This window comes from Cyanistes caeruleus, chromosome 5, assembly GCF_971803275.1.
Source record: "Cyanistes caeruleus chromosome 5, bCyaCae1.hap1.1, whole genome shotgun sequence".
Taxonomy (NCBI): domain Eukaryota; kingdom Metazoa; phylum Chordata; class Aves; order Passeriformes; family Paridae; genus Cyanistes; species Cyanistes caeruleus.
The window spans coordinates 32,536,954-32,561,962 of record NC_141705.1 but is presented as its reverse complement, the minus strand read 5'-3'; the positions used below and the strand labels follow the sequence as shown (position 1 = coordinate 32,561,962).

The following is a 25,009-nucleotide window of genomic DNA, read 5'->3' as shown; positions in this document are numbered from 1 at the left end:
AGTTTCACACTTACAGCACAACATTTTAACTACAAGAGTTCTACTTGTAATCATAAAGGCTTTCACGCTAGTTTATGCTTGTGCAACTGGTTTATCTAACACAGGGACTTCTGTGGATAGACTGTTTCAGCCTGGGAGTCTAGTACATCTGCATCTATGGAAGTAGGCCAGATCAATTCTCAGGAAAGGAGGAATCTGAAAATCCCACCTCGAGTCTGCAATTACCAATAGCCTAAGGGAGTCGAGTGGCACATCATCAAGTGGCATATCAAATGTGTCCTCTTTGTTCCCATGACCTATCACCATCTTGTATGCAAGTGGTGACATGCAACCAATTGTGAAGACTCTTTACTGTTAGCAAATGCACATGGCAGAAACCCAAGTGTGATGTGTCTTACCTTGACTCTTTTTTAAAGTATTTTCTCCGCATTCTGGCTGTAGGAAGGGATTAGAGTAATCTGGTGCATGCTGGCTACAGGAGGCTCAAGTAGTGAAGGCTCTGCATTAAAGATGGTTTTACCTGCTGGCATTTATGTAAAGATCATACTTGCATCTTTTTCTTATGTCTTTGTTCTGCTAGTCTTAGTAGAACATTACCTACTTGCTTGATAATGTAGAACAAAATCCTCAAATTTCTACTGTGTTTGACTCTGAAATAGATAAGCATATGCTGCCCCATATCTAGAGGAAACCAACAGTAAAAATCTTTGAATTAATCTTTTTTGGAAATTTGCTCATACTTGGACAGTATAGCTTGGAAAAAGTTCTCATTTTCTCTCATTGCTCAAATTCAAGAGCAAAATTATTTTATGGAAAAGTTAAGAAAGTGTCTGGAAGAGAGGGGGCACTTTCTGTATGAATATTTGATGGCAGGAAACAAACTGTAGAGAGGTCAGTTTTGAACATACTCTAAATAACCTAGTTTTCATCCATGTCTCTCTTTAAAACCCATATTCCATTTAATTATGTGATAGAATGTTATTTTCTTTGAGTATCCAGCAATGTGTTAGATCATTTTTAATATGTCATCTTTTTGGCTTGCATGGTCTTACTGAAACTGCTGTCTCTGTAATGTGCAATTCTTTATTTTTATGTACCTATGGAACAAAAATGTCAGTGTGAAATGATGCAATATTTACTTGTGAAACCTTCTACAAATTTTTGAGTACAAATTGCTTTTCTTGTTGTTTGAGTTTGAATACCAAGTATTTTAAAAAGCAGGGGAAAAAAAGGAATAAGGAAAAACAAATTCAGAAAGTACTTGCTATGTAAACAATAAAGTACATTCCTTAAGACAGTCTAGTAACACTTGATTATTCTCCCAGAAACTAGTGCCAGTGCAATTGCTCCTTTGCTAAACATTTATCCCAGTTGCCTGCAAGATGTGTTATGCCTGTTGAAGTACAATGAGGTAATATTTGCACTTTCTTTTCCTAAGTGTATTTTTGTTTGATTGCAGGCAAAAGTACTGGAGGGTTGAAAGCCAGTTTGTTTATCAAGTAATGTGGGATACACTTGTAGAATAAACATATCCATAGTGATTACGTCATGTTGTTGATAAAATTGCTTTTATCAACCACCACTTAGCTAACTCGCACTATCCTGTGGTAGTTGGTATCCAACAACATTTTTCCTCTTCTGATATTATATGTCAAAGGGTTGTTCTTGGTTTTGTTTGTGCCATGTTTGAGACATTTTTGTGCAGGCTACCATTAAAATCTTAATTCCCTTTGCTGCACCTGGCCCTAGTTTGATTTGCCTGCAGCCCTTAACCAGGAGCTTGCTCTCAGCATGCAGTAGGATGCTTTCAAGATATCTGCTCCTTCTCAAACCACCTCCATGGAATAGGATGTAAACCTGACAAAGCAACAGTATTGAGGACTGTTGAAAAGCCAATCTCTAGCTTGTACACTGTCTTCAGCAGCTAGGGTAAGGAGAAGTTCCAGTGGTGAGGGAACCTGAATGTAGCCAGCTGTTCCGTTTAAGGGTTTCAGGTCTGCACAATTCTCTTAAAGGTGGGGTTCATTTGGCTGGAAGGGGTAGTCCTCCAATTATTATGTGAGATAACCAGAGATGTCAGGTGTAGTGCAGTTATCTTTTCATCACTTACTGCTTCAGGCAGAGAAATTGCCACCTTGGCACAGAGTGTTGAACTCAACCACGACACGGAGAATTAGCTCTGCCCCAGTCACAGCTACCCTTTTCAGGGCTCAGCCACTGCAGTTTTGTTGCCTCCTTCTGGTAACCCAGGTTTCCAGGTTTGGGAATATTCCTGTAAGTTGTTATATGAGGGTGAAGGTACACAGTATTGATGAGTAGATCCATATTTATGAATGCAATGCATTACTAGATCTGTAAGTAGGCTTACTGTTGCCAGAAACAAGATCTTTCCCCCAGCTGAGTTGTTCTTCCTACTTTGTACTGGCTCATTGGACCTTTGATAACAACTCACCTAACCCGACATGATGTGTCTGCCTCCATGTCATCTTCTGGAGACAGGTAGTGTTTGGGTGGGCTTCAGACATCAGATATGCTGGATTGAGTAAGTACCAGACTGTGTAAAGAGAACATGTGTATGTCTAAAGGTGGGGACTGAGGGTTTGAGGCCATGGTAGAAACCATCACTGACAAAAGAGAGAGCGATTACACAGCTCCAGCTGTGGCATGCAACTCTCCCCTGCTCTCCTTCCTACAGATCTTAGGTCTCTGGTCCTCATTTCTTGCCAGGTTGGCTGGTTTCCCTTGGGATAGCCACTTTTCTGAGATGGTGATTCTGCAACAGTTACAAACTAAAATAATATGGACATATGTTTAAACAGATGAGAGTTCTCTCTTCAGAATAAAAAGTATGTCATGATTTTCTCTCCTCTTGCTGTGTATTTGTCCTCCTCAAGTAGCAATCTAGATTATCTGGCTTGTTTTTTCTGAGGGACCTCTTGAGAGCATTTGTTCTCTGTGTTGCCTGAATGCAAGTGTCTCTGACTTAACACTATTTACATATTAGTTGTTCTAGAGCCAGTTGACGCTATTATTTTGTTTGGCAAGGGGAGATATTGGAAAACTATTGCTTCCACATATTGTTTATCCTGTAGTAAAATATCCAATTCTCTTATGTTTAGCAGTGGGGCGTCAGGGAGCTGTTCCCTTCCCAGTGGGATTTTCTAGTGGGATTGTAATTCCATGTATTTTAGGGAAATAAGATCTACTGCTGATAAAGTAATAGTTTCCTTCTGGTTAAGTAGACTGTAAAAATTTGGCAGAACTTCTTGATAGGAAACAGGAACATAACATGTAAAAATATCTCATTTAAAAAAAATAACATGCCTGACTATCGCCTGTATCCCAAGTATAATATATATCCTATGTATAATTGCAAAGACATGTGTAACATTTTTGCAGTTGAAGTGTATTTTTGCCAAAAGAACAAACAAAATTTCCAAGGCATAAGGTCAGTCCTGACATTTTGATTTTGAATTATTGTTCTGGCCAGGTTTTTGTTTTTTAGTTGGTTTTTTTTGTTGTTGTTGTTGTTGGGTTTTTTTTTGTTTTTTTTTTTGCTGAGTTTTAGTGCCTCAAACTTGGGTGGCAGTGAGCCAGGAAGAGTGCATTTCATGAATAACAGTGTGATTAAAGCCAGCACAGCCTCCTCCTCTATGTTACAGGGCTGTGATCCTTTCAGGGACAGGAATGTCCTTGGGTGGAGTGTGCCATCCTGCCTTTTGTGCGGTTCCGCTGTGTGAGACCACAGAATTTCCCCCCAGTGTGGCTAGTCATTCAGATCTTTAAAAATAAGGAGGAAATAAACTGCTTGTTTATTGGGGTTTTTAAATAAATTTATTAACTATACACTTGCAGTAATTTGTTTCAAGTTTAATTAATTGGTTTTAAATTAAGCTGTCTTCACAGAATTGAGTAATTTTGCTTTGCAAGAGCCTTTGCTTACAGGATGCTAAATCCAAGTCAAATTAGGAATAAGTAACCTGAGTATTACACACACTGCCACCCTCTTAATTCTGTTACTATGGATCATTATTTTTGCATTGTGTTTGGACAAGGAAGTTGATATACACAATTTAAAAAAAAAATCTAAGTTATAGTATTCATAGAGCCTGATGTACTACTCCTACTCATTTAAAGATCCATTTGAAGCAGGTTTCTTTAGTTCACACCTAAGTTTATGCAGAAAATGTTGGAGAGGCCCTGCCAAGAGGAGATGGTTTGTTCATTTTCCACTGTTGATGATTGAAGTCCAGTTTGCATTTTCTAGAACAGATGCAGCTCTACAGCTCTGTCTAGTGTTCATTATCAGTGCTTCCTCCTCACCTGAGGAGCAGAAATGACATCTCTCCATCTGACTAGCAGGCAATCTGCTGCATTATTCCTATCTGCTGCAGACAGGGTTATAACGTATCCTGTTGCAGTCACCAGTGGGAACATTTATCTGCCTTAAAAAAGAAATGAGATCTCCCTACTTTATTTAACATTAGCTGCTGAATAGTAAGGGGAGGGAAAAAGTTTGGATGTTCTTTGTGGTTTAAATCTCACTCTGGTTTAAGCATGAAGGACTTCATAACTCGTTTTCAAATGTTCAGGAAACTTTTCCCTCAATTATTTGCATGTAACTATCTCAATAATATTCTTGTGTGTACAAGTTTGACCTTAACAGCAGGTGCTTGAAACATTCTTGTCCAAGGAAAAAAATCCTTATCTTTCCTGAGAAGTATAAATATTTATTTTTGAAAGAACGCTGCTTTAAAAAAAGTTATCGGCTCTTGGAAGGTGCTGAAATGAACATACTTTTCAGTGCTACATTTCAAAATGTAGTGCTACAGAACCAGAAATATCATCCATAGTTCTGTCTTTGGGGTTTTTTTCTTCTGTGGAATAAACCTACTGATGAAAATAGAGCTAACTGAAAAATATAGATGAACAAACATATGGTGCTGCTATACAGGCACACGTTTTTAGAAATATGTATACGTACATATAAATATATTATATGAACAACTTGCCAGACAAGAGATATGCTTTTTTTGGTTTTTAAATTCATAATATTTAAGAAGAGAACAGAATAAAATTTTCAGAGTCTTCCCTGTTTGATAGCGTAACCATTCTAGGATAGTCATTCCATACTGCTTCTGTTTTTCCATGGTGATGTATTTTCACAACTGAGCATTTGTTCCAGAATAAATACATGCAGTTAAAATTGACTGAGAGTAATTTGATCAGCCAATGTACCTACACATGCAAATGCCCAAACGTTGGTATGCTGAAGTTAGTGTGCAGTTTTTTTAAATGCAGGGTCACCTTTAACTCATTTATGATTCTCAGTATAAAGGATGCTAGCTCATATAATCATAGTATTGTTTTGTACTTGCAGCTTGGAGAGGCAAAAAGGAAATGTTTGATTGTATTTGTCAGCAATACAAAATAATCTGCTGTTGATCAGCTTTGTCCTTCTCTTGCAGTCACAAGGACAGGGCATCTGTAGGCCATGTTTTAGAACTCTGCAGGCTACATTTGGTCTTTGGGCTGCATGTTGAGCAATCCTCACTTAAAACCTACAAAGCAATTACCTGCAACATGCTCGAAGATGAGACCTTCCAATCTTGTAAGATTATTTGGTGTCTGCTGGTTGCACTCTTAAAACACAATCACATCATTACATTCATCTAAAAAACCACCATAACTGCATTTATCGTATTTGATCATTGACCCATGAGAATTCTGCTTCATGCTCTTCAACTTGCTTTACAAAAAAGGACAAGTCTGGAAACCAGCACTTCTTATCTTGTGTAAATAACTGTGAATGTGCAGTGTGTTAAAGCACAACAACAATAAGTGGGCACAGATAGGAACATGTGTTGACCATTTAGGAGAGAAAAGGTATTGATTTGCTTCTTTGTGTGCCCAATATCTTTGTGTAAAAGAGCAGGTGGCTATAAACACGGATATATGTGTATGTGTGTCTGTAGCCATAGCTAGTTTTTTTGAGAGAGCGTTCCTGTTGGGGTTATTTGGAAAACCAACTGTGTATAAAGCTCTTCTGCTTTAATCTTTTATGCACCACACTTGAGTTTATGTGGGTTATACTTTCTATGAATTCATCGTGCGCATCCAAGAAATGCCTTTCCCAAGTAGAAATGTCACATTTGTAAATGGTGGAGGGAGGGTGTTTATGTATTTAATTGTTTTTAAATGCATCAGTAGCTCCATAGAGATCGTCATTTTAGGATGCTACGGGGTTTGTTTTATGGGATGCTGCTTTTTCTTTGTATGTCTTTTTGTTATTGTGATATTAACAAGATATTGTGATATTAACAAGAGAAAATGCTTTTGAAAAACTGGTAGATTAACTATTAGAAATTGTTTTTAACTAGGTCCTGTCCTTATCAGCTTTTGCTGTTACACAAGCTGTTTTGGTTTCTTACATGGAGTTGAAAGAGTGCCTTCTCCCAAGAGTGCACTTCAGCTACAGTTTAGAGCAATCACATTGGTTAGGCTGCAGTTCTTTTTCCTCTCCGCATCTTCAGCCACTTGTTCCCATTTTTTTCCCTCCTGCATTGGTTCCAACAGTAAAGCAATTCAGAGGACTAAAGCAGCAGAAATCTAACCCAGAGAACAAATGTGCCTCCTACTTTTGCAGAAAAATTCTGAAGTGAATACTTTGCACTTAAATGTTTTGTTACCAAATGTTACTTTTTATCTCTGTAGATCTATGCAGATTTACAGAATGTAACTTAGGAAGAGTGGTGCACATTTGCATTTAGATTTCAGACTTTTCATGGCTATGTCTTATGAGAATGTTTTCGTACTTAGTACAGCTTTAAAGGAAGAATATTCATTTTACAGCTTCAAAACGTGCTCAACTAAATAAGGAAATATTGATAAATTTGAACATTCAACCATATATAATCCTCTCTGTATGTTTGCATTAGAAATAAAATCTTAAAATCTTCAGTTAGATTGATCTCACATATAGATTGATCTTTCTGTTATGTCTGATCCTCTTGTCCATGTATCCTATGCAAGTCTGTGTTGTGTGTGGCTGCTGGACTTCAAATGTTACCTGAAGCCCTTTGTAAATTAAAGGCCTACTCATTTTTATTACCTGAGTAGTTGGTGAAAAGAAGGAGACATCTCAGAAAAGCAATTTGGTCCCACAGATCTCGGACACCTGTCTTTGACAGACAGAAGTGCCCACTGAGGGCAGCCCTCTCTATTGGCCATAAAAGAGAGTTGAGTGTTAGATCATGTGTCTAGCAGCATAGGGATGGAGTTAGGAGAGGTGAGCTGGAGAGTTAATGATCTATTAGTTCAGTTACAGGGGGGAAGATAAAATTGTTTTTATAGAGTGAAAGGAGAGAGATAACCACTAAAAAGCTGAATAACATATGACTGTAAAAAATAATGAAGTGGGGAGGAAGGGAGTTGAAAAAATGTAATAGCTAAGATTGATTTTAGTTTTTGTTCAGAAATGCCTTGTTTTAAGATGTTGAAAGACTTTGTTGATCCTATTATTTCCAAATACTCTGATGCAAAAAATATTTTTTTTTGAGTTTTAGGATGTTGCTAATTCAAGGTTGACAGCATGGGAATGATCTCCGTAACCATTTGTCTATTTTACTCTAATTTCTAATTTTGCAACTGATCCCTTGAATTCTGTTTCTTACATGCACTGTGGTGACAGCGGAAGTGAGGCATCTGCTTAGTAACCAAAGGCAAACTATGGTTTAGACTACTCTAACTGTGAATTACAGGAAAAGAAGCAAGTTTTGTTGTCAGTGGGTTTCAGCAGAGGTCTCTTTAAATAATTAATTTTTCTCCTATAAAGAAACAACACAAATAGAAGATCCCAGGAAACAATGGCGGCAAGAACAAGAGAGAATGTTAAAAGATTATCTTACAATAGCCCAGGATGCTCTCAGTACCCAGAAGGAGCTGTACCAGGTGAAAGAACAGAGACTAGCACTTGCACTGGATGAGTATGTACGGTTGAATGGTGCCTACAAAGAAAAATCAAGCTCTCGTACAAGCTGTAAGTACAGTAGAGAATACAATGTAACTTCTTTGATCTCTGCCTTGCAGGGGATCCTGTTTCTCTTTAGGATAAGTTTTCAAGGTTTGCTAGGAACACCTTGTGCTCTGGCTTTTTTAGAGTTAGCATCCCTAGATTATTTATTTATTTAAGACAAAGATATTCTGCTGGAGAGAATCCTCCTCTCTTTGATACAATTGAACTCCTTTGAGCCATGATTTAGAACAGTTGGCTCTGAAATCTATTTTGTCATGCAGTTTGTTGAGGCAAAATTATGCCAAATCTATGTTCAAAGTGAATAGGATCTCTTGCCTTCCTGGCTGCCTGCTGAACTACCCTTCAGTGTTGACAGGTGTCTGCAATAGACCAAGAAGGGAATGTGCCTCTGATTTATAGGAAGAGAAGACAGTAATTTTGTAGCCTATGTTCTGTGACCAGGGATGGAGTAGAGATACAGGTTGTTACCTTGGGCAGGGAATGGGCATCTGGAAAGGCACTGTCAAAGCTTGTTATTGGCCAAACACCTCTCTTAGAAGTAGACAGTGTATGAAAGGAGCATGTGCATCTGTGGAAGAACTGAGTGCCAGATCTCTGAGACTTCTGAATAAATCTTCTGCTTTCCTGAGATCTCCTTAAAAATTACACTTCTCAGGAAGGAAGTGATTGCAAGATGTCCCAGCTAGAGGAATAGGAGCAGAGAGCACGGAAAAAAGCCAGGGAGAATGAGGTTCTACCTAAGGATCCTGGGATAAATAAATGAGGGAGAGATGTAATGAAAGGTAGTGGTAGGGGGAAAAAGGGGAAAATTTTGATTATTCAGTAATTACTGCTATGCTGCAATGATGACTACTCTATAAAAGGCTAGCTTTTAAAGTATTATATAGTTTTGAGCATATTCTAAGGTTTTGATCAATGTGGATTCATCAAGGAATGGACTAATTAGTGATTTTAAAGTATTTAAATATTTGTCTATTTTATCTTTTTTTAAAAAGTGTTTTCAGGCTCTTCATCAAGCACAAAATATGACCCTGACATTCTGAAGGCTGAAATCTCCACTACAAGATTAAGGGTGAGAGTCTTTAACTCATGTTCATCTGGATTCTGTCTATGATTATAGAATAAGCATAGCTTGAACTAGCAGGTGTATCTTGTCCTGGTACTGAAACCTCCTAATGTTCTAATTAGATACCATTCAGAGGTTTAAAGTTAATTTTTAAAGCTGTCTCTGGTGCTTTCAGATAACACTTTTTTGGGAAACTTTGACAGATATTCTAATTAGATGTAGGTTTAGATAAATATGATAATTATTTTCAGTTGTATGCCTTTGTTTTCTAATGGAAGAGTGAAAATGGAAAAGTAGTAGGCTAAGGTGAGCTGCATCTAGATGAACTGTTTTTACACAACCTTTCTTCTGTGAGAAATGCATCATTAGCTGCTGGAACTGCCTCAGAAGTTTCTGTTGGTTTGAAAAATATTTCTCAATAATGGCGTGAAACCCCTCTGTTATGTCAAAATGGAACAGTTCAGATCAAACATGAAAGTTTGTGTTTGGATTTTGAAATTTCTAATGAACATAAATCCATGGTTTGGTCAGCTGTGTTCAGTACGGTCAGTAACAAACTCCATATAAAGAACTTTCATTCATAGGCTAGTCCCTAGTGAATTTATCTTGAATAAGGAAGAAATGGTGTGGAAGACATTTAAAATATCTATAGGGATTTAATTTATTTCAGTTGTGGCATATAATGTTTTATGGATAGCCTACACTCTCTGTATTTAGTAATGAAAAAAATTACATCAAAGCCTGCAGGTTAAAAAGACAGCACCTCACAGCACAGTTCTTCTGTGTGGGCTGGAATACAGACTCCAGGGGAGCAGAAGCAGCAAATGACAGCATTTACTCAACTGTTCCATTGTCCTCTCCTGGTCTGTGTACAGAGCAACACTCATAGAAGCCCCAGAGAGTAACATCTTCCTTCACCTGGAGTAAGAGTTGTGATTATTTGTGACTATTCATGTCTGAGAGGAACTTTGGAATAGCTCATTCAACTTTTAAAACCCAGTATAAATCAGGGATGGCATGCACTCTAAAACTCATGTCTGGATGTTACTCTCCTGACTACACCTGCTCATCCTAACCAGTCTTGATTTGTAGTCCCTTATCCATTAAAGCATGGTGATTAGTGAGGGAGCTTATTAGAATGCTGGAGGTGGGAAGAAAATTTTTTTAAGCTTAGTAGAGGGAATCAAAGCCAGTAAGGACCCTGTCAGGAACAAGAAAGAAGAAACAAGGCAGTAGTTTCTTTCTAAAATGAGTGGAGCAGTAACAGATGTTTCCTTTGCAAGGCAATCACCAGTATATTTAGGAAATTTACAATGTTGTTGAAGAACAAAACACATGATGAAATTTAAGTATAGTCATCTACTTGTCAAGAGGGGAAAATTCAGGCATGGTTCTGTGCTTACTTTTTCCCATTACCATTGACTGCAGATCTACAAATTGCTCACCAAGGTGAGAATCAGATGTGTTTGTCACGGTAATTCACTTTTTGGAGGAGCTTTGCTCTCTTCATTGTTTCTTGGAGTCAAGGAGCCTAATATCCTGCTGGCTCCCAACACCTGATTTGTTGGCATTGCATAGTCCTGCATATATGCCTAAAATAGGTGACCTGAATCTTGTCTGCAGAGTTTAGAAGGGTGCAGTCCAAGAGTATCTGTATCAGCATAAAGTGTGTGGTCATCCAAAGCCACTGGATGTGAAAACTGAGATAAGAAAAGGTGGAACCCTGTGATGATAGGGCTGGAAAGTGGTTGTCATGGAAGATGGCAAGAGAGGTATGGCTATTATCACAGTTTACCCTTCTTTGAATGTTTGAAGTTGCTTGCTAATATGCCAGCTTTGGGCATTTTGCAGTTTATGCATGCATGGACTTCATGAGAAACAGTCATTAGTAAGCTGCTAGCCAGCTACTTAGATTTTGCACTTTGTTAGATCAATTGTACTAAACCTGTTTCTCTGTGTCACAGCATCTAAGGCTTACTGGTATCATCAGGTTAACGGTGGCTGGAGGGGGGAAACAGCATTTGAGGAAGTTCTGAATTGGCCTTTGGCCTTTTCCTTGTTAGCTGTGTGTAATATATGCGTCTGGAGCCTTCTGGATACACGAACTGCCCGTTGTGCAATATAGGTCACGGAGAAAATATGACAGAAATCAGACACCTGTTAAATGAAATAATAAGAAGAAATATTTTTCTCACTGGACTAAAATTGAGGGATCGTATCCTGCAGTAGACTTTGAGTGGGGTCATTTGGGGTCTTAATTAGCAATCAGCAAGATAACTCAAACAGCACAAAGCATATGTGATCACAGTAAGTTTTATGCACATGCAGCAAGTGAGTAGGAAATGCACCTTTATAAAATAACAAGGGGTGGAGGGGCTGGGGAGGGTGGCTCTGTTCCATTAGGACTCGAGTGTCAAGAAAGGGGTTAACACAGGAGCCTGCTTGAAGATGTGGTTAGGAGTAGGAAGGAGAGATCTGTCAGGTGGCTGAAGGTGCAGAAGCAGTAGGAAGGGGGCGAATGCTAGAACAAGTAAAGAGTTGTGCAGGAATTATATGAAAGTTTTGAAGGAGAGGACAAGGAGCCTAAGAATAGTTTAATGCAGGGATGATGCAGTAAACACAGAGGCTATATTTCAATGTAGGTCACATCCTTCTAGGATAATGCACCCAACTCACATTTCTTGATAATGAAATGATGATTAAGTACAGCAGAGGACACTCAGAGAATGATCTTGAGGAAAAATATAAGGGTTTCTGAGAGATCCAATCCTCTAAGTTGAAATCAAGTATGCCTTCTGCTATTAATGTAAATACATGTTTCTGATTTTGAAAGGGAAAGCTTTAGCCATCCTGTATTTGTCAGAAAAATTCAGACTTGTTTCAGATTTTACACAACACTTTAACTGAAACACAGAGGTGATATCTGTTCATTTTCCTTAACCTTGATCAGAACACATGAGAAATTATTCTTGGAGTTTTCATACTAGTCAAGGAGAAAATAGCTGAGGAGCACTGAATGTATACTTAGAGAAATTGTCTATTTGTCATGCTAACTATTCAGTATGGTCTAAATAAAAACAGTTTTCTGTCAAGTAAAGCAACTAGTGATGATAGTATGATAGTTTTCAAAAGCCTGAACATTACCCCTCATCCAGAGAACAGGTTTTGCTTTGAAGAAAATAGAGATTAAAAGCATTTTATTTCTGTCACAGAAAATACATTAGCCAGAAACTGCAAGCTGGAATGTCTAAGTATCATTCACAACCCCCTACAAAGACTGTGTAAATCACTAGTTATTTTAGAAATGTAGAGCATTTTAAGTCTCCTGGAAAGCTGCAGCAGCTTCTGATGCTGAGTGCTTTTTGTTACCTGGCATGCTGGGAAACATACCTGTTTGTTTGTTTGGTTGTTTTTGTTTGGTTGTGGGGGTTTTTTTGGGTTTTTTTGTTTGCTTAGGTTTTTTTAAAAATTATTTTTATTTTAAGAATATCAGCAAGTAGGAAGTCTAAAGGGATTTGGATACAAAATATCTTGGAGACATAATTTGAAATTAATTTCAGTTAAAGTGGTCTAAGTTCTTGATATTAGTATAATTTTTCAAGAGTTGAATATCAGAGGAGCTTTTAAAAACAAGCAAGAATTTTACAGAGGTAGGTGACAGCAGTGGACTTCTAGCTTTTCCTTTTTTCACCTTAATGACTGAAAAGTTAGAAAGCCTAACAATATCTGGCTAGTATGTAGAGTGCAAACAAGCCAGCTGTAGATGTATAAATACCAAAATCTTGGACTCCACACTTTAAAGAGGCATTTGTCTCTATGGGTGTGCTGATGATTAATTTGTGTTTAAGTACATTCATTTTTAGGTGGTTCGTAAAACTTTGCTTCATACATTTGGGAAATATGACATTAAAAATTAAATTAAGGATTTTTAAATTTAATCTTGATTCATAAATATTTTTTAGTGCACTCATATGTTCTGACATCTCAAATAGCAATATTACGTTTAAGAAGAAACGGACCATGAAAATTTAGGGAGAGTAGGGATTATTTTCCAAAGACATTTTTATTAAATATTTTATTAAATATTTGTGATTCACATGTCTGTAGTGATTGTTGTCTTTGGATTAAATAAGTGTGAATTATGTATTTATGGATCCAGTATCTGTAAAGCTTTATAAGAATGGATGGTTCCTAGAGAAAAAAAAAGAGTCCATTTTGTCTTTTACAGTGCAAATGACTGAACAGCTTCTAGGAATTAAAAAGTGAAAATATAATAAAACTAAAAGTAAACAGGCATGTCCCTGTAGGACAGTTGGAATGCATGCTTAACAAGTGAGAAGTAAATTACTTGTTAACGTTCTCTCAGGTTTAATAACACAGTGTGATATCAATACAAATAAGGAATGTGATTTAATCTGCTTGTGTCCCTTTAATACTAAAGCATGTTGCCCATAGACATCAGGAAGAGATAAGATCCTTTTTTTTTTTAATGTGTATCAGTAGAGCAATTTACTCTTTTTCTCTCATCTGATATAGTGCACACTTTAATTGTTCAAAGCCATGTGTTACATCGTTTAACAAGAGGAATTTTCTAACTCTTGCTTTGATTTAACACACAAGGTTAAGAAGCTGAAGAGAGAACTCTCTCAGATGAAGCAAGAGCTGCTGTACAAGGAGCAGGGCTTTGAAACACTGCAACAGTGAGTAAATGAAAATAGTAGAAACTGACTTAATTCAGTCACCTGATTTCTTTTCTTTGGCATGGAATTGAATCTGTTTTATCTGAGAGAATTATTGTGGAGGAAAAGGGGAATCTAATAACTGGTATAGTTAGGAAATGGGAAATCTGTGGAAATGGCAAGTGCCATTTTGTGCAAGTGTTAACATAAGAAATTTGTCTCCCCTTTTACATTTTCTTTCGTGGGGTAGCTTGTGTTGCAAAGAGGCAGACAGAAGGGCAGTGGTCAGGGCTCCTAAGGACAAAAATAGCTGCTTTGTGTGTCCAATTAAAATTAATTTTTTTTTATTTTTGAAAAGGTACTTAGGTCTTTCTTTCCTCCTTCCCCACCTATGAGCTCAAAAGAAAGAGAAAGGTGCTGTTCTTGGAGGTATGAATGGTACACAACTCTGCAGGGTTGGAAATTAGTCACAATTTGAGGATTAGAGACCCGCCTTTCTTTGTTCCAGTTGCTGGGATGCCTGGTGTCCAAAGGGCTGATGCTGAACCGGGTGAGCTTTCTGGGTATTTAACCAGTTAGATTACTAGGGAATGAATTTTTTTCAGTCTAAGAACTCCCTGCTGCTCCTGCCTTACACAATTAGGCCCTAAAATATTAAACATTACTGGAACTGTCACCATAAAGAACTTGCTGCACAGGAAACCTTGCTAACAAGTGTGTTTTCTTGACTAATGTGAAGAGAAATTTATTAATGGTAGCTGTTTTCCACATTGTGGTATGAATCCATACATTAAGCATACATTTGCACAGTAAAATGCTGAGCTGTTTGCTCTTAGTACTAGTTCCAGTAGCAGAAGCAATCCTCAGCACATTAGGAAGATGCCAGCTAAGTCTCTATCTTCCTTATTTTGACTAAAACAGAAATATAAGATTTGTCTGTTATTTAAATTAATAAAGACCAGCAAGGATAGTTTATTGAATATAACCATGAATCAGATCTCATTTGTAGTAAAATTTAGAAGAAGAAAGACATATTGATTCCAAAGCTTAAGGTAATAAAAACTCACACTGCTGTCCCAGGATTAAAGGTTAGCCAATCATGCTGGTTTTATTATATTAATTCAACAATGAAGTATTGTTTTAAAGCAGCTTGCTCGCAAGCCATTTTGATAGGAATCCAAAGCATGTTTCAGAAACTGTCAACAGCATTCCACGGAAACACAATGGACGTTTGTTTTTAAAATTCAGTCAGCCACGTTCAAACAGTACTAATCCCATTAATTTAAAACAGGATGATGGAATATCTTATATATCAGAGATCCTTCTTGTCTATCTTAATTATATACAGAATAAAGCAGTTGTAATTTGAATGTGGCTTGTCATGTTACTCGACAGCATGTGGTGTATTACCCAACTGTTCATTCATGATCCCAGTGTTGGTGTATCCTGTATCTATTTGACCTTAGCAACCTGGTAAGTTACCAAAAATTGAGAGTTGTCACACAGTAAGTGCCTGCCTATGAAAGAGTTTGAGGAACTTTAAAGCTGAAATAAATATGTCCTTGAATAGGAATGATTGCCAAGTCACAGAGGTATTTTTGTTACACAAATGCAGTTTAGTTTGTACAGAAACTGGAATGCAGGGAAAGGAGAACAGATATGCTCACAGTTTTACAGACTACTTTAGAACTTTGATATTTCTGTGGCCAAAACTTGAAGAAAAATAGAATACAGTTAGAGGTGTTTTTTACAAATTGCTGTTCTTGCTGGGGATGCTGTTGGTCACTTCTGATTTGTTCACTCCTCACTCACAAAGCTGTTAACTTCCAGAAAAGATGGTGGATGATGATAAAAACAGAAAACAATTGTATTATAAATGAATGTATTTTGTACTAAATGCTTGATTTTTATCAAGATGGCTGTTGGTTGGTTTTAATTTTTGAAGCACAGTTGCAATCATTCCCATGATACTATGAAATATTCTGTTAAACTAGACACCAGAGAAATGTGTTTACAAACTGTAGTTCTTGAAGGAAATACAGAAATACTAAAATGAATGATCTTTTTATCTCTAAGTTTAGCATAGCCTTGTTTTATTATTTTCAGGTTACAGTTTCTAAAATCATTGGTAGTTCAGGAATTTAATGAATTGTCCAATCTATGACATATGGTATTAATTATCCAGAGATTTTGTGAATAAAGAGAGCCTGGTGACTGGCTGAGCAGAACAGCTGTTCCAGACAGTTAATGCCCAGGATTAGGGTGAACTAGAGGGAAGCTGAGACAAGAATGGTGCTGGTTATGTTTCTGCTCAGAAAGGCTGATCAGTACCAAGAAGTCTGCCTGTATGCCCATGTCCCAGTGTGGGTTTGGGTGGAAGGATATACTTGAAATAAATTCTGCTTCTGTAAGGAGCACAAACAGTTATTAGTATGAAAGGTGTACCCAAAAGCTGCTTTATGCTGCAGAGTTCTGGTGGGAATGGGAGTATTATCAGCAGTAACTCTGTGCTCCTTGACATTTTTGCCAAGGATTAAATTGCATTTGAATGGAGATTTCAGTGTCATTTTTCCTTTCCATGTCTGTTGAAATAAGTGATATTTCACCTCCTTCCCTTCTGTTCTCTAACTCTGCTTCTGCCTGAAGTAGAACAGAAGAGATACTGGTATGATTTTCTCTGTCTTCTATTAATATTCTCTCTTTCCACAGAATTGACCAAAAAATGTCTGGAGGCCAGAGTGGGTATGAACTGTGTGAGGCCAAAGCCATCCTGAAGGAACTGAAGTCCATCAGAAAGGCGATCAGTTCAGGCGAGAGAGAAAAGCAAGATTTAATGAAGGTATTTTGGTTGGTTAATGGAAGTTTTGTGTGGATTTGTTTTAACATGACTCACTTCCCTGATGATAAATACTTTGCATTTTATACTTTAAAAGGATTCTCAAAACTCTTTGAGCCAAACTCAAACAAAGGTATTGAAATTAATTTTCAGATGCAGAAACTGAAGCCTGTGACATTCCTAGTTCAAAAAGCTGCTCTGTATCAGAGAACACAGATTTTTTTTTTGGAACTTGAATGTAATTTACCATGCATATGTTACCTCTAAAGCACAATTTAGAATATTAAGTGGACAAAATTGATATATTCTGAGATGCCTGACCATTTCATAAATCAATGAAAGTTTTCCTAATCTAAATTGTCCTATTTCCATTCCTGAAAGCAGATTTCCTTTTTGTTTCTTCTCTTTTTTTTCAGCAAAATTCATAATTGGTTGACAAATTAAAAAACACAAAGGAAGTCCCAAAACAGACACAAACCCAAATGAGTAGCTTTTACTTTTTCACAGGTGTTGGTCACCCTTAGTGTCACCTACCAATGGCTTGATTAAAAGTATGGGTTGCTTAATATGAAATAAACCAAATCTTTTATGTAAATATCTTTTGGAGATAAACTGGTATAAACATGGTAAAGTGCAAAGGAACTTTAATGCCACTTTCTTCTCTAATTCCTGGACAGAGTCTTGCAAAGCTGAGGGAAAAATTCAATGTCGACCAAACCACCGAAACATCTGAAGCAGACTTGAGTTCCAGCTCTGTAAACTCCCAGCTGTGTTTTCCTAGGCAAACTCTGGATACAGGGTCTCAGACTGACATTTCTGGTGAGGTGAGCTTTTTTTCCATTTTGTCCAGTGTAAAGAGAAATTGAGGAGAATGCTACTGTTAATGGAATTGGAATCAAATGGCTGTTAGCTGTTGCAGATAGCATATAGGTACATTTATTTCACAGAATTCCTTAGAATCACTCACACTAGAATTACTTTTCTGATGTTTTACCCCTGAATATTACATGAAGATTCAGATTTACTTTATACATTTGTCATGAAGCATTTATGACAATCTGATTTAATCAAATGGTTCCAGTACAGCGAAGATCAGAAGTGGCTAGTATTTTTTTATCTGTCTATAGGATATCTTTCATTTAATAGACCTCATTAGATAGGAAGATTAACTTTTTTTAAAAAAAATTCAGGAAAAGGCATCTCAGAATTTAAATGCACAATTTTATTTCACACAGCTGAAAAACTGTGGAATTACTTGTTCAGTGATTTAGTAAAACCTTGTTTCACTGCTGTTATATTTTACATACACAGAAGGCTGTTTAATTTTGATACCTTCTTTGAAGTTCTGCAAGCTAAGTTTGTAAGAAAGAGAAGGGTACAAGGTTTTCCAGGCAAAGAGCTTGTCTGTGTTTTGTAACAAATTTATTAAAGTCTAACTTTGAAATGCACTGAAATTCACTCAGAGTTTAACAGAATTCATAGTAGGAGATCAGAATTTTCGATTTGCAGTTGCTGCAAGAATTCTTTGCAAGGGCTCTGGCTTTCCTGTGATGGAATATCAGCACATGATAGTACAGTAGCTAAAAACGTATGAAGGAGGAAAACAGCACTGCTTTGTACAGCTGAGTAGATGAGATCTTAACTAGGCATTAAACAGCAAATGGCTGCAGGGGCAGGGGGTAGTTTTATTTTTCTTTAAGCTGTAATTTTTCTAGCTTCTGCCTAGGTTTTGATGGTTCATTTAAAAGCTTTGCACACTAACGAGGCTACTTTTTTTGTTTGGTCGGGGTTTTTTCCCTCAACAGAGTGGAGCAAGAAGTATATCGAATTTAGCAGAGAAGGTCAGACTCAGTCTGCAGTACGAAGAGGCCAAGCGAAGGTAACGGGGTCGGTGGGACCATGCGGGAAGCTGCGGGTGCCCGGGAAGCTGCCGGTGCCCGGGAAGCTGTCGGTGCCCGGGAAGCTGCGGGTGCCCGGGAAGCTGCCGGTGCCCGGGAAGCTGTCGGTGCCCGGGAAGCTGTCGGTGCCCGGGAAGCTGCGGGTGCCCGGGAAGCTGTCGGTGCCCGGGAAGCTGCCGGTGCCCGGGAAGCTCTCCGTGCCCGGGAAGCTGCCCGTGCCCGGGAAGCTGCGGGTGCCCGCGGCTCCAAGGCTGTGCTCGCAGCGACATCCAGCGGGCGGTACCTTCTGGGGGCTGCGGCGCTCGGCAACGCTGCGGCTGCTCCTTAGTGCTAAGCTGGATGTGCCGTGAAACAAAATTAAAACGCTGACAAATTAGTGGCAGTTCCAGGATTAAGGGAATAGAGTGCGGTGGCTTTCTGAGGAAAAGCAGTCGCCAGGTTATTTATGTCCATTATATCCTTCTTTGGGATCATAATTTCACTTTACTATACCACTGAAGGCTCGTCAGTTTTAGAGTTGCTTCAGACTGCCAGTGCAGATTTAGTAGGCTTAATTATTTCTTTTTTCCCTTGGGACTTTAGATAATTTAAAAACTTGTTATCACTATGGGTTGGCTTTTTTTTCATTAGTTTAATGTGAGGAGAAAATACGTCAGGAGCTGCTGAATGAGTGTGGAATGCCTTTCAAATGAAGTTCTGTGGTGCTTGCCCATGAAAGCGGTGCCATCTTGATGAATTGCTGCAGCACTGAAAAATGGGCATCAGGAAGCTGAACATTCAGGGTTTGAATGACATCTTCTGGTGTACCAGAAGTGCTGCATAATTCTGGGGGAAGATTTACTATAGGGATAGTACTCTTGTGTGGTATTATTTTCTGATACTTGTCAGCAAATTATTTGTCAGCTATTCAGAAGCCTTATTGTTCTTGTTGTGGAAGTTCATTGTAAGTTAAGGGAAATAGAAATGTAAGTACTATTCCACACCCAAGTTTTGGGGTTTTTTTACTATGAAGAACTAAACAAGGCAACAAAATTAAAAAATAGGGCTTTTCCCCAGATGAAAACTGTGCCTAGAATGCTATTTAATCTGAGATTTAAATATTATTTCAGTTGGAAAACACCAGCATGAGCATTTGAAAAAACACAAAAATAAATTTTCTACTTAGAAGTACCAAGTAACAGCTTAGTTGTTTTTAGGTTTTAAAAGCAGGAGTCTGCATGAATTTTTTTTTTTGCCTAATTTCAAATATATACTTCCTCCTGCAGTATCTACTGTCCTTACCAGTAACAACAGCAATCCTTTATCAGTTCATCATGGATCATAAAACCCCATTGTATGCTCAATGCACTCATCAAAGAACACCTATTGTTCTAATAAAGGCTATTGTGTTTGTTTAATATTGAACGTGTATGATTTTGGCTCAGAATCATCACGTATATAATCTTGTCAGGTGGTAACTCACATGCAGGTAGGTGGCATTGTTTCTCAGGCATAATTGATCCAAAACCTGTTTACCCTCTGTTTTGGCTGTGTCTTGATACCAAGAAGTCCCAGCATGGCATTTTATCTTTCTTTTGTAAGGACAGAAACTTCCTTGAAGTAAGTCAGTTTGCCACTTCTGTCTTGGGGTGGGGGGAAAAGAGAAAAAGTGAGAAACAGTACAGTGCTCAGAGTATGGACAACTGCAGCACAGGATCTTTCTTTCTCACGAATTACTTAGCCAAGAACGTGGGTTGGAATTTCAGTGCATGTAACTTGGAATAATGAAGATACATACCAGTTTGCACATGAAGTTCAGTATCTAGTTATACCCTTCCCCCAAGTATTGTCACCACTGTAACCACCACTGTAATTTAAAAAGTGTTGATCTTCTCTGAAATAATGTACGTACAAATTCTTGATTATTTTGTGGTAAAATAGCTAAGATGAAGAGAGGATCTTGTAAGTGAACATTTCTACTTGAAAAAATATCAGATAATTTTGTACATTGCAGATTTGACATTGCTTAGCCAGCAGAATGTCTTGAAGAGGTGGAGCGTTCATAACTACACTGAATTCAGTTGCAATTGTTATTCAAAAGGATCTGATACAACATGCTGACACTCCTATCTTGATATGGTGAAGATCTGGCTAATACTCCTTTTTGGCCTGTTGTGACATCCCACTCTTAAGGGGAAAGGAATACCCAAGAGTCATAGATGCCCATGGTCAATAAGGAATGACATAAGTCAAAGAGTCAGCAAAAACTTACAAACTTGTATTAGTAAATTATACACACGGCATGGAAAAGGGGACATCAGTCCCTGACCTCAGAGTATAAACAAGTGATGATGGATTTTGAATAGGGGGTAGGATGAAATCGGAAAGGGAGAGAAAAGAAGAGAGCAAAGAAGCAAACAAACATCACCAATCCTGGCTCCAGCATGGATCCATCTGATGAGGCGTCCAGGGTCCTGGGACACCCATGGGGGTACCTGATTTTATTGCCAAGCTTTTCTTGCCCTGGAGTTACGTTTCTTGCTTTCTATGCAAACTAGCTATCATGAGCAGTCTGTACTTCCAGACCCTTCCAGAAATGTGTTGAGGGCTTCAGGAGCTTTGGTGGTCTTGATCCCCCCCTACTGCAATGGAACAGCAGTTGCACAAAGTCAAACTGTTGAGTTCATCTCTTTTCTCCTTAGGTAGCTGCTGTTGTATTGCCTTTTTCTTTAATTGCATAGGAGAGCAATGCTTTTGTCTTAAGATTTGCTGAAGTGAGCGCCTTGCTGTGGTGCACATTCTTTTACCATGGCCATGTCTGTTTCTGAGGAGCTGTCGGTCTCCCACAGCACAGGAGAAATCTATCATACTCGTGAATGAGTAAAGCATGCTGCCACTGCTATGCTACCGACAGATTGCTCCCAAAAAAGCTTTTAGTAACGTTGTGACTTCTACTTGAACTGGAATAGGAGCAGCTAATTTTTAATGCATATACATATTGCCTAGATATGTGGCCTGATTCTCTGGCATAGTCTTCGTTCTAGTGAAACAAAAGGAGAAGTAGGACCTTGAGTATAAAATGTTGTTATATCCTGATATGTTTCAAAATATTGTATCACTTCTCTCTTTCCTGGGCTTTGTGTGCTGTGCTGGACTCAGGTGAATCTGCTTTGTTTTATTTTAGCATGGCTAATTTGAAGATTGAACTCTCTAAGCTAGATAGTGAAGCCTGGCCTGGAGCACTGGATGTGGAAAAGGAAAAACTGATGTTAATCAATGAAAAAGAAGAGCTTCTAAAGGAGCTCCAGTTTATTACACCACGCAAACGTACTCAAGATGAGCTAGAGCAGCTAGAAGCAGAAAGGAAGAGGCTTGAGGACGAGTTGGTGTCTGTGAAAAGCACACCCAGTCAAGCACTTGCTGAAAGGTAAGGGGTTGCCTTTTGCTAATATTTAATGCTGCTTTCTGCAATCTAACCTTTGTACTCATTGCAGACCCTGACCTATACCTTGATGGGCTGTTTTCCTTCAGTGACTGTTATATGTAGATCTTAATTAAATTCGTTATTAGCCCAATGGGCAGAAAAACAAAGAAGTCTTCAGTACTGTGAGGAATGTGAACACCCTGTATCTGCTCTGCAGTATCAGTTGCTCTGCATTTGTTACCAGCATGAAAATGCCTGTGACAGATGTTAAATAACTGAGGAATGTCAACACAGCAGCAGGAAGGCAATACATCATTCACTCGTTTCTGATAATAGCTGTAAACTGTTTGAACTCAGGTTACAAAGATTATCATGATTGTTGCAACATCTGAAGCCTTTCATTGTGAGTTTTATTACGCACAAAAATGCAACCAAAAGCGGGAAAACCCCAAAAAGTTCAGATGAGAAGGATAGTTGCTGCAAAACTTTCCTAACTTGCTGCTACCCAAATAGTAAGTGAAGCTGCTCTCACAATAAATTGTTTTTAGCCATATTCAGAGTCTGAGAAAATCAAAGCTGACTGTCCCAGATGTACTTTTCATCAGCTCTAAGTGGAAATAAATTTAGGGGCACCTCTAGCCCACATAAAATGCAATAAGCACAAAATGTCCTTGTGTGTATCACTGTAGTATGCCTTACTGAAGTGATGCAATCAGCATTGTGGGGCTTTCTTACTTCCCTCTACTAGGAAACATCTGCTGTTGCTCCAGTGTACTATATGGCCAAATTCCTGTTATAGGATTAGAAGCTGAGTCCTAAATTGTAGCTGAGTAACAAGGAAGTTCTTTTGTTGACAAAGTACAAATGTGTGTATTAAGAAAGATACATTTTTTAAACATTTTTACGTTTTATAATAGTTTCAACTGCATTATATTAATAATTCAAATACGTTTTAGATGAAGGGGACTATATTTTCACAGGAGAAGCTACTTGTCTGTGTTAGTAATGCATAAAGTACCATGGATCTGTTGCTCTTTGACTCCCATTAATACATGGATAATAAGGGGTCAGTAATAAAATCTCATTCACAAAGAAGTAATTTGAATCTAAGATTTTGATAATATGCTGTTGTATAGCTAAATCTTGACTCAAGCTATAAATAGGTACCTGGTGTCTGAATCTTGTGGTTTGGATTTGCTTTAGTGGCAGAGTAGGTTCTGCACCTGACTGTTCTCCCATATATGTCAGATGCCAAACTTGGAGTACCAAGGCCAAGTAAAATTGTCCCCCATTGTCAAGAAGAAATGAATTTTCCATGTATACTGACAGAATGAGTTGTTAGAGCTTCCTTTTTCCCCCTCTCTTTTCCTCAAACTTTTTTCCTTTTATTTTTAATCCTGAAAATATGGAGTGTTAGGGCTTTTTTTTCCCTGAGGTTAATGTAAGCTGTGTTGTGCACTGCTGATTGAGGTAGCAGTTACGGTGGCTTCTGGGTTACTTTTTTGTTATTCCAGGAAATCTCCTGTGAATTTCTAGTTTCAACTGCTTATATTAAAACTGTCTCCTTTGGTGACTTCAGAGCACATAAATTCTTTCACATGAGGCTATTTTGAGGATTATTTCTTGTTTGCCTACTATAAACAAAAAGTAAATCTTCTTTTTCAGAAAGATTCAGATGATGAAACTTTTTCTGAAATGTTAATTTTTAAAAAATACATTTAATTATATCAGATCAGTCAGCAGGATTTTTTTTCTTGAAGATGAGGGAGATTCTCCTCTCTATTACCAGTGGAGGAGCCATGCCATCTTCAAAATATTTTATCATTGTTGCATTACCATTTTCGTGTACGAGGTTTCATGAATGCTTTCAGTTTTCAGAGTTTTCACAAGTACTGATAATGAAGCAGCAGCATAAGAAGCTGTGGATTGTACCAGAGCTCAATGCAAGGAGGGTTCTTTCATTTGGTTTGATTTTTATTATTTCTAAAGGGAAAAGAAACAGGAGACGTGCTCTGACTTAAAACAAAAACATCTGACTTAAAACAAAAACATAGCCCTGGGTTATTTTGGAGCAGGATGCTGAAATTGCCACTAGTAGATGTACGTGGATTCAATTTACAGAAGGAGGGTGTAGATCATAACATATCAACTTCAAAAAGGCAGAGACAGGGCGTACTCTGACTGCTTTAAGAAGCCTCAAAGCAACTGTGTAGAAATAAGTGGATTGTGGAACTGGTGAGTACTACTTGCTACTTTTTTACCTCTGAGTTCCATTATTGCTTTAATCCTTGGCAGTATCTCCCAAGTAAACACAGCCATTTGAACAGGTCCATGATTTAAATACTTGATTGTGCTGTTGTCTGCAAAACTGGCACCTGCTCTTGTGCCTGTCACGAACATGTCCACCCGAGTTTGCACTGAAAGGTTAGGTATGTGCATTTTAAATTTTAATGTATTTTCTTTAAAGATCCTCTGCTCCTCTCAGTGATGTTACAATTTAAGACCAAAAGAGAAAGATGTCTCACTAACACTGAAGTCCCTCCTGCAAGGAATAATAGGGTAGTTTAAATAGAAGTGGTGGAAACAGTAGAGACTGAGAGAAGCCCATGTCAGAATAGATAACACAATGGTTATTTAGGTGTTTACACAGGGTTTTTTTGGATATTATAATTCCTGCTTGTGCTATAAAGAGGGAAAGTTCATTGTCTGAAAGTTTTGGAGGTGGGGTTGTTAGGTTTTTTCCCATTTGGCCTGATGTAGAATGAAAAAACTTTCCCTGAATCTCAATTTGTTGTGAGACAATAAAATTACTTCCTGCATTTCCTCAAACTTCCACAAGTGATTCATCACTTGGCTTGTATTTGTGATTTGTGACTAGCATCTTTCTGACATTAGCCTGCAGGTATTAACAATTGTATTTAATTACTAGTAGATCAAATTACTTCCAGGAATGAATGTTTTTTCAGGTGCTAAATTATAAAAGATAAATTATGTTTATCAACCTCCTTTAGACAGTAAAAGAAAGCAAACTGTTAATTGTGCTTTTGAGAGAAAAACCAATGAAACCTGTTAGTTCAGTAGTACAAATACTG

At 37.9% G+C, this 25,009-nt stretch overlaps 1 protein-coding gene across 3 annotated transcripts in view; it reads left to right on the top strand.

Annotated features, from left to right (window-relative positions):
* WWC2 (WW and C2 domain containing 2) overlaps positions 1 to 25,009 on the top strand; it is a 95,190-nt gene that overhangs the window by 40,145 nt on the left and 30,036 nt on the right. For 2 of the 3 annotated variants that reach the window (XM_086889879.1, XM_086889880.1), the window contains 7 exons: positions 7,835 to 8,038; positions 9,031 to 9,107; positions 13,722 to 13,801; positions 16,490 to 16,619; positions 17,294 to 17,440; positions 18,422 to 18,495; positions 21,678 to 21,920. In XM_086889879.1, coding sequence (XP_086746005.1) covers positions 7,835 to 8,038; positions 9,031 to 9,107; positions 13,722 to 13,801; positions 16,490 to 16,619; positions 17,294 to 17,440; positions 18,422 to 18,495; positions 21,678 to 21,920 — 955 coding nt within the window. Of the gene's footprint in view, positions 1 to 7,834; positions 8,039 to 9,030; positions 9,108 to 13,721; positions 13,802 to 14,230; positions 14,331 to 16,489; positions 16,620 to 17,293; positions 17,441 to 18,421; positions 18,496 to 21,677; positions 21,921 to 25,009 lie in introns of those variants that run through there. The other variant, XM_086889881.1, reaches the window with a different exon arrangement.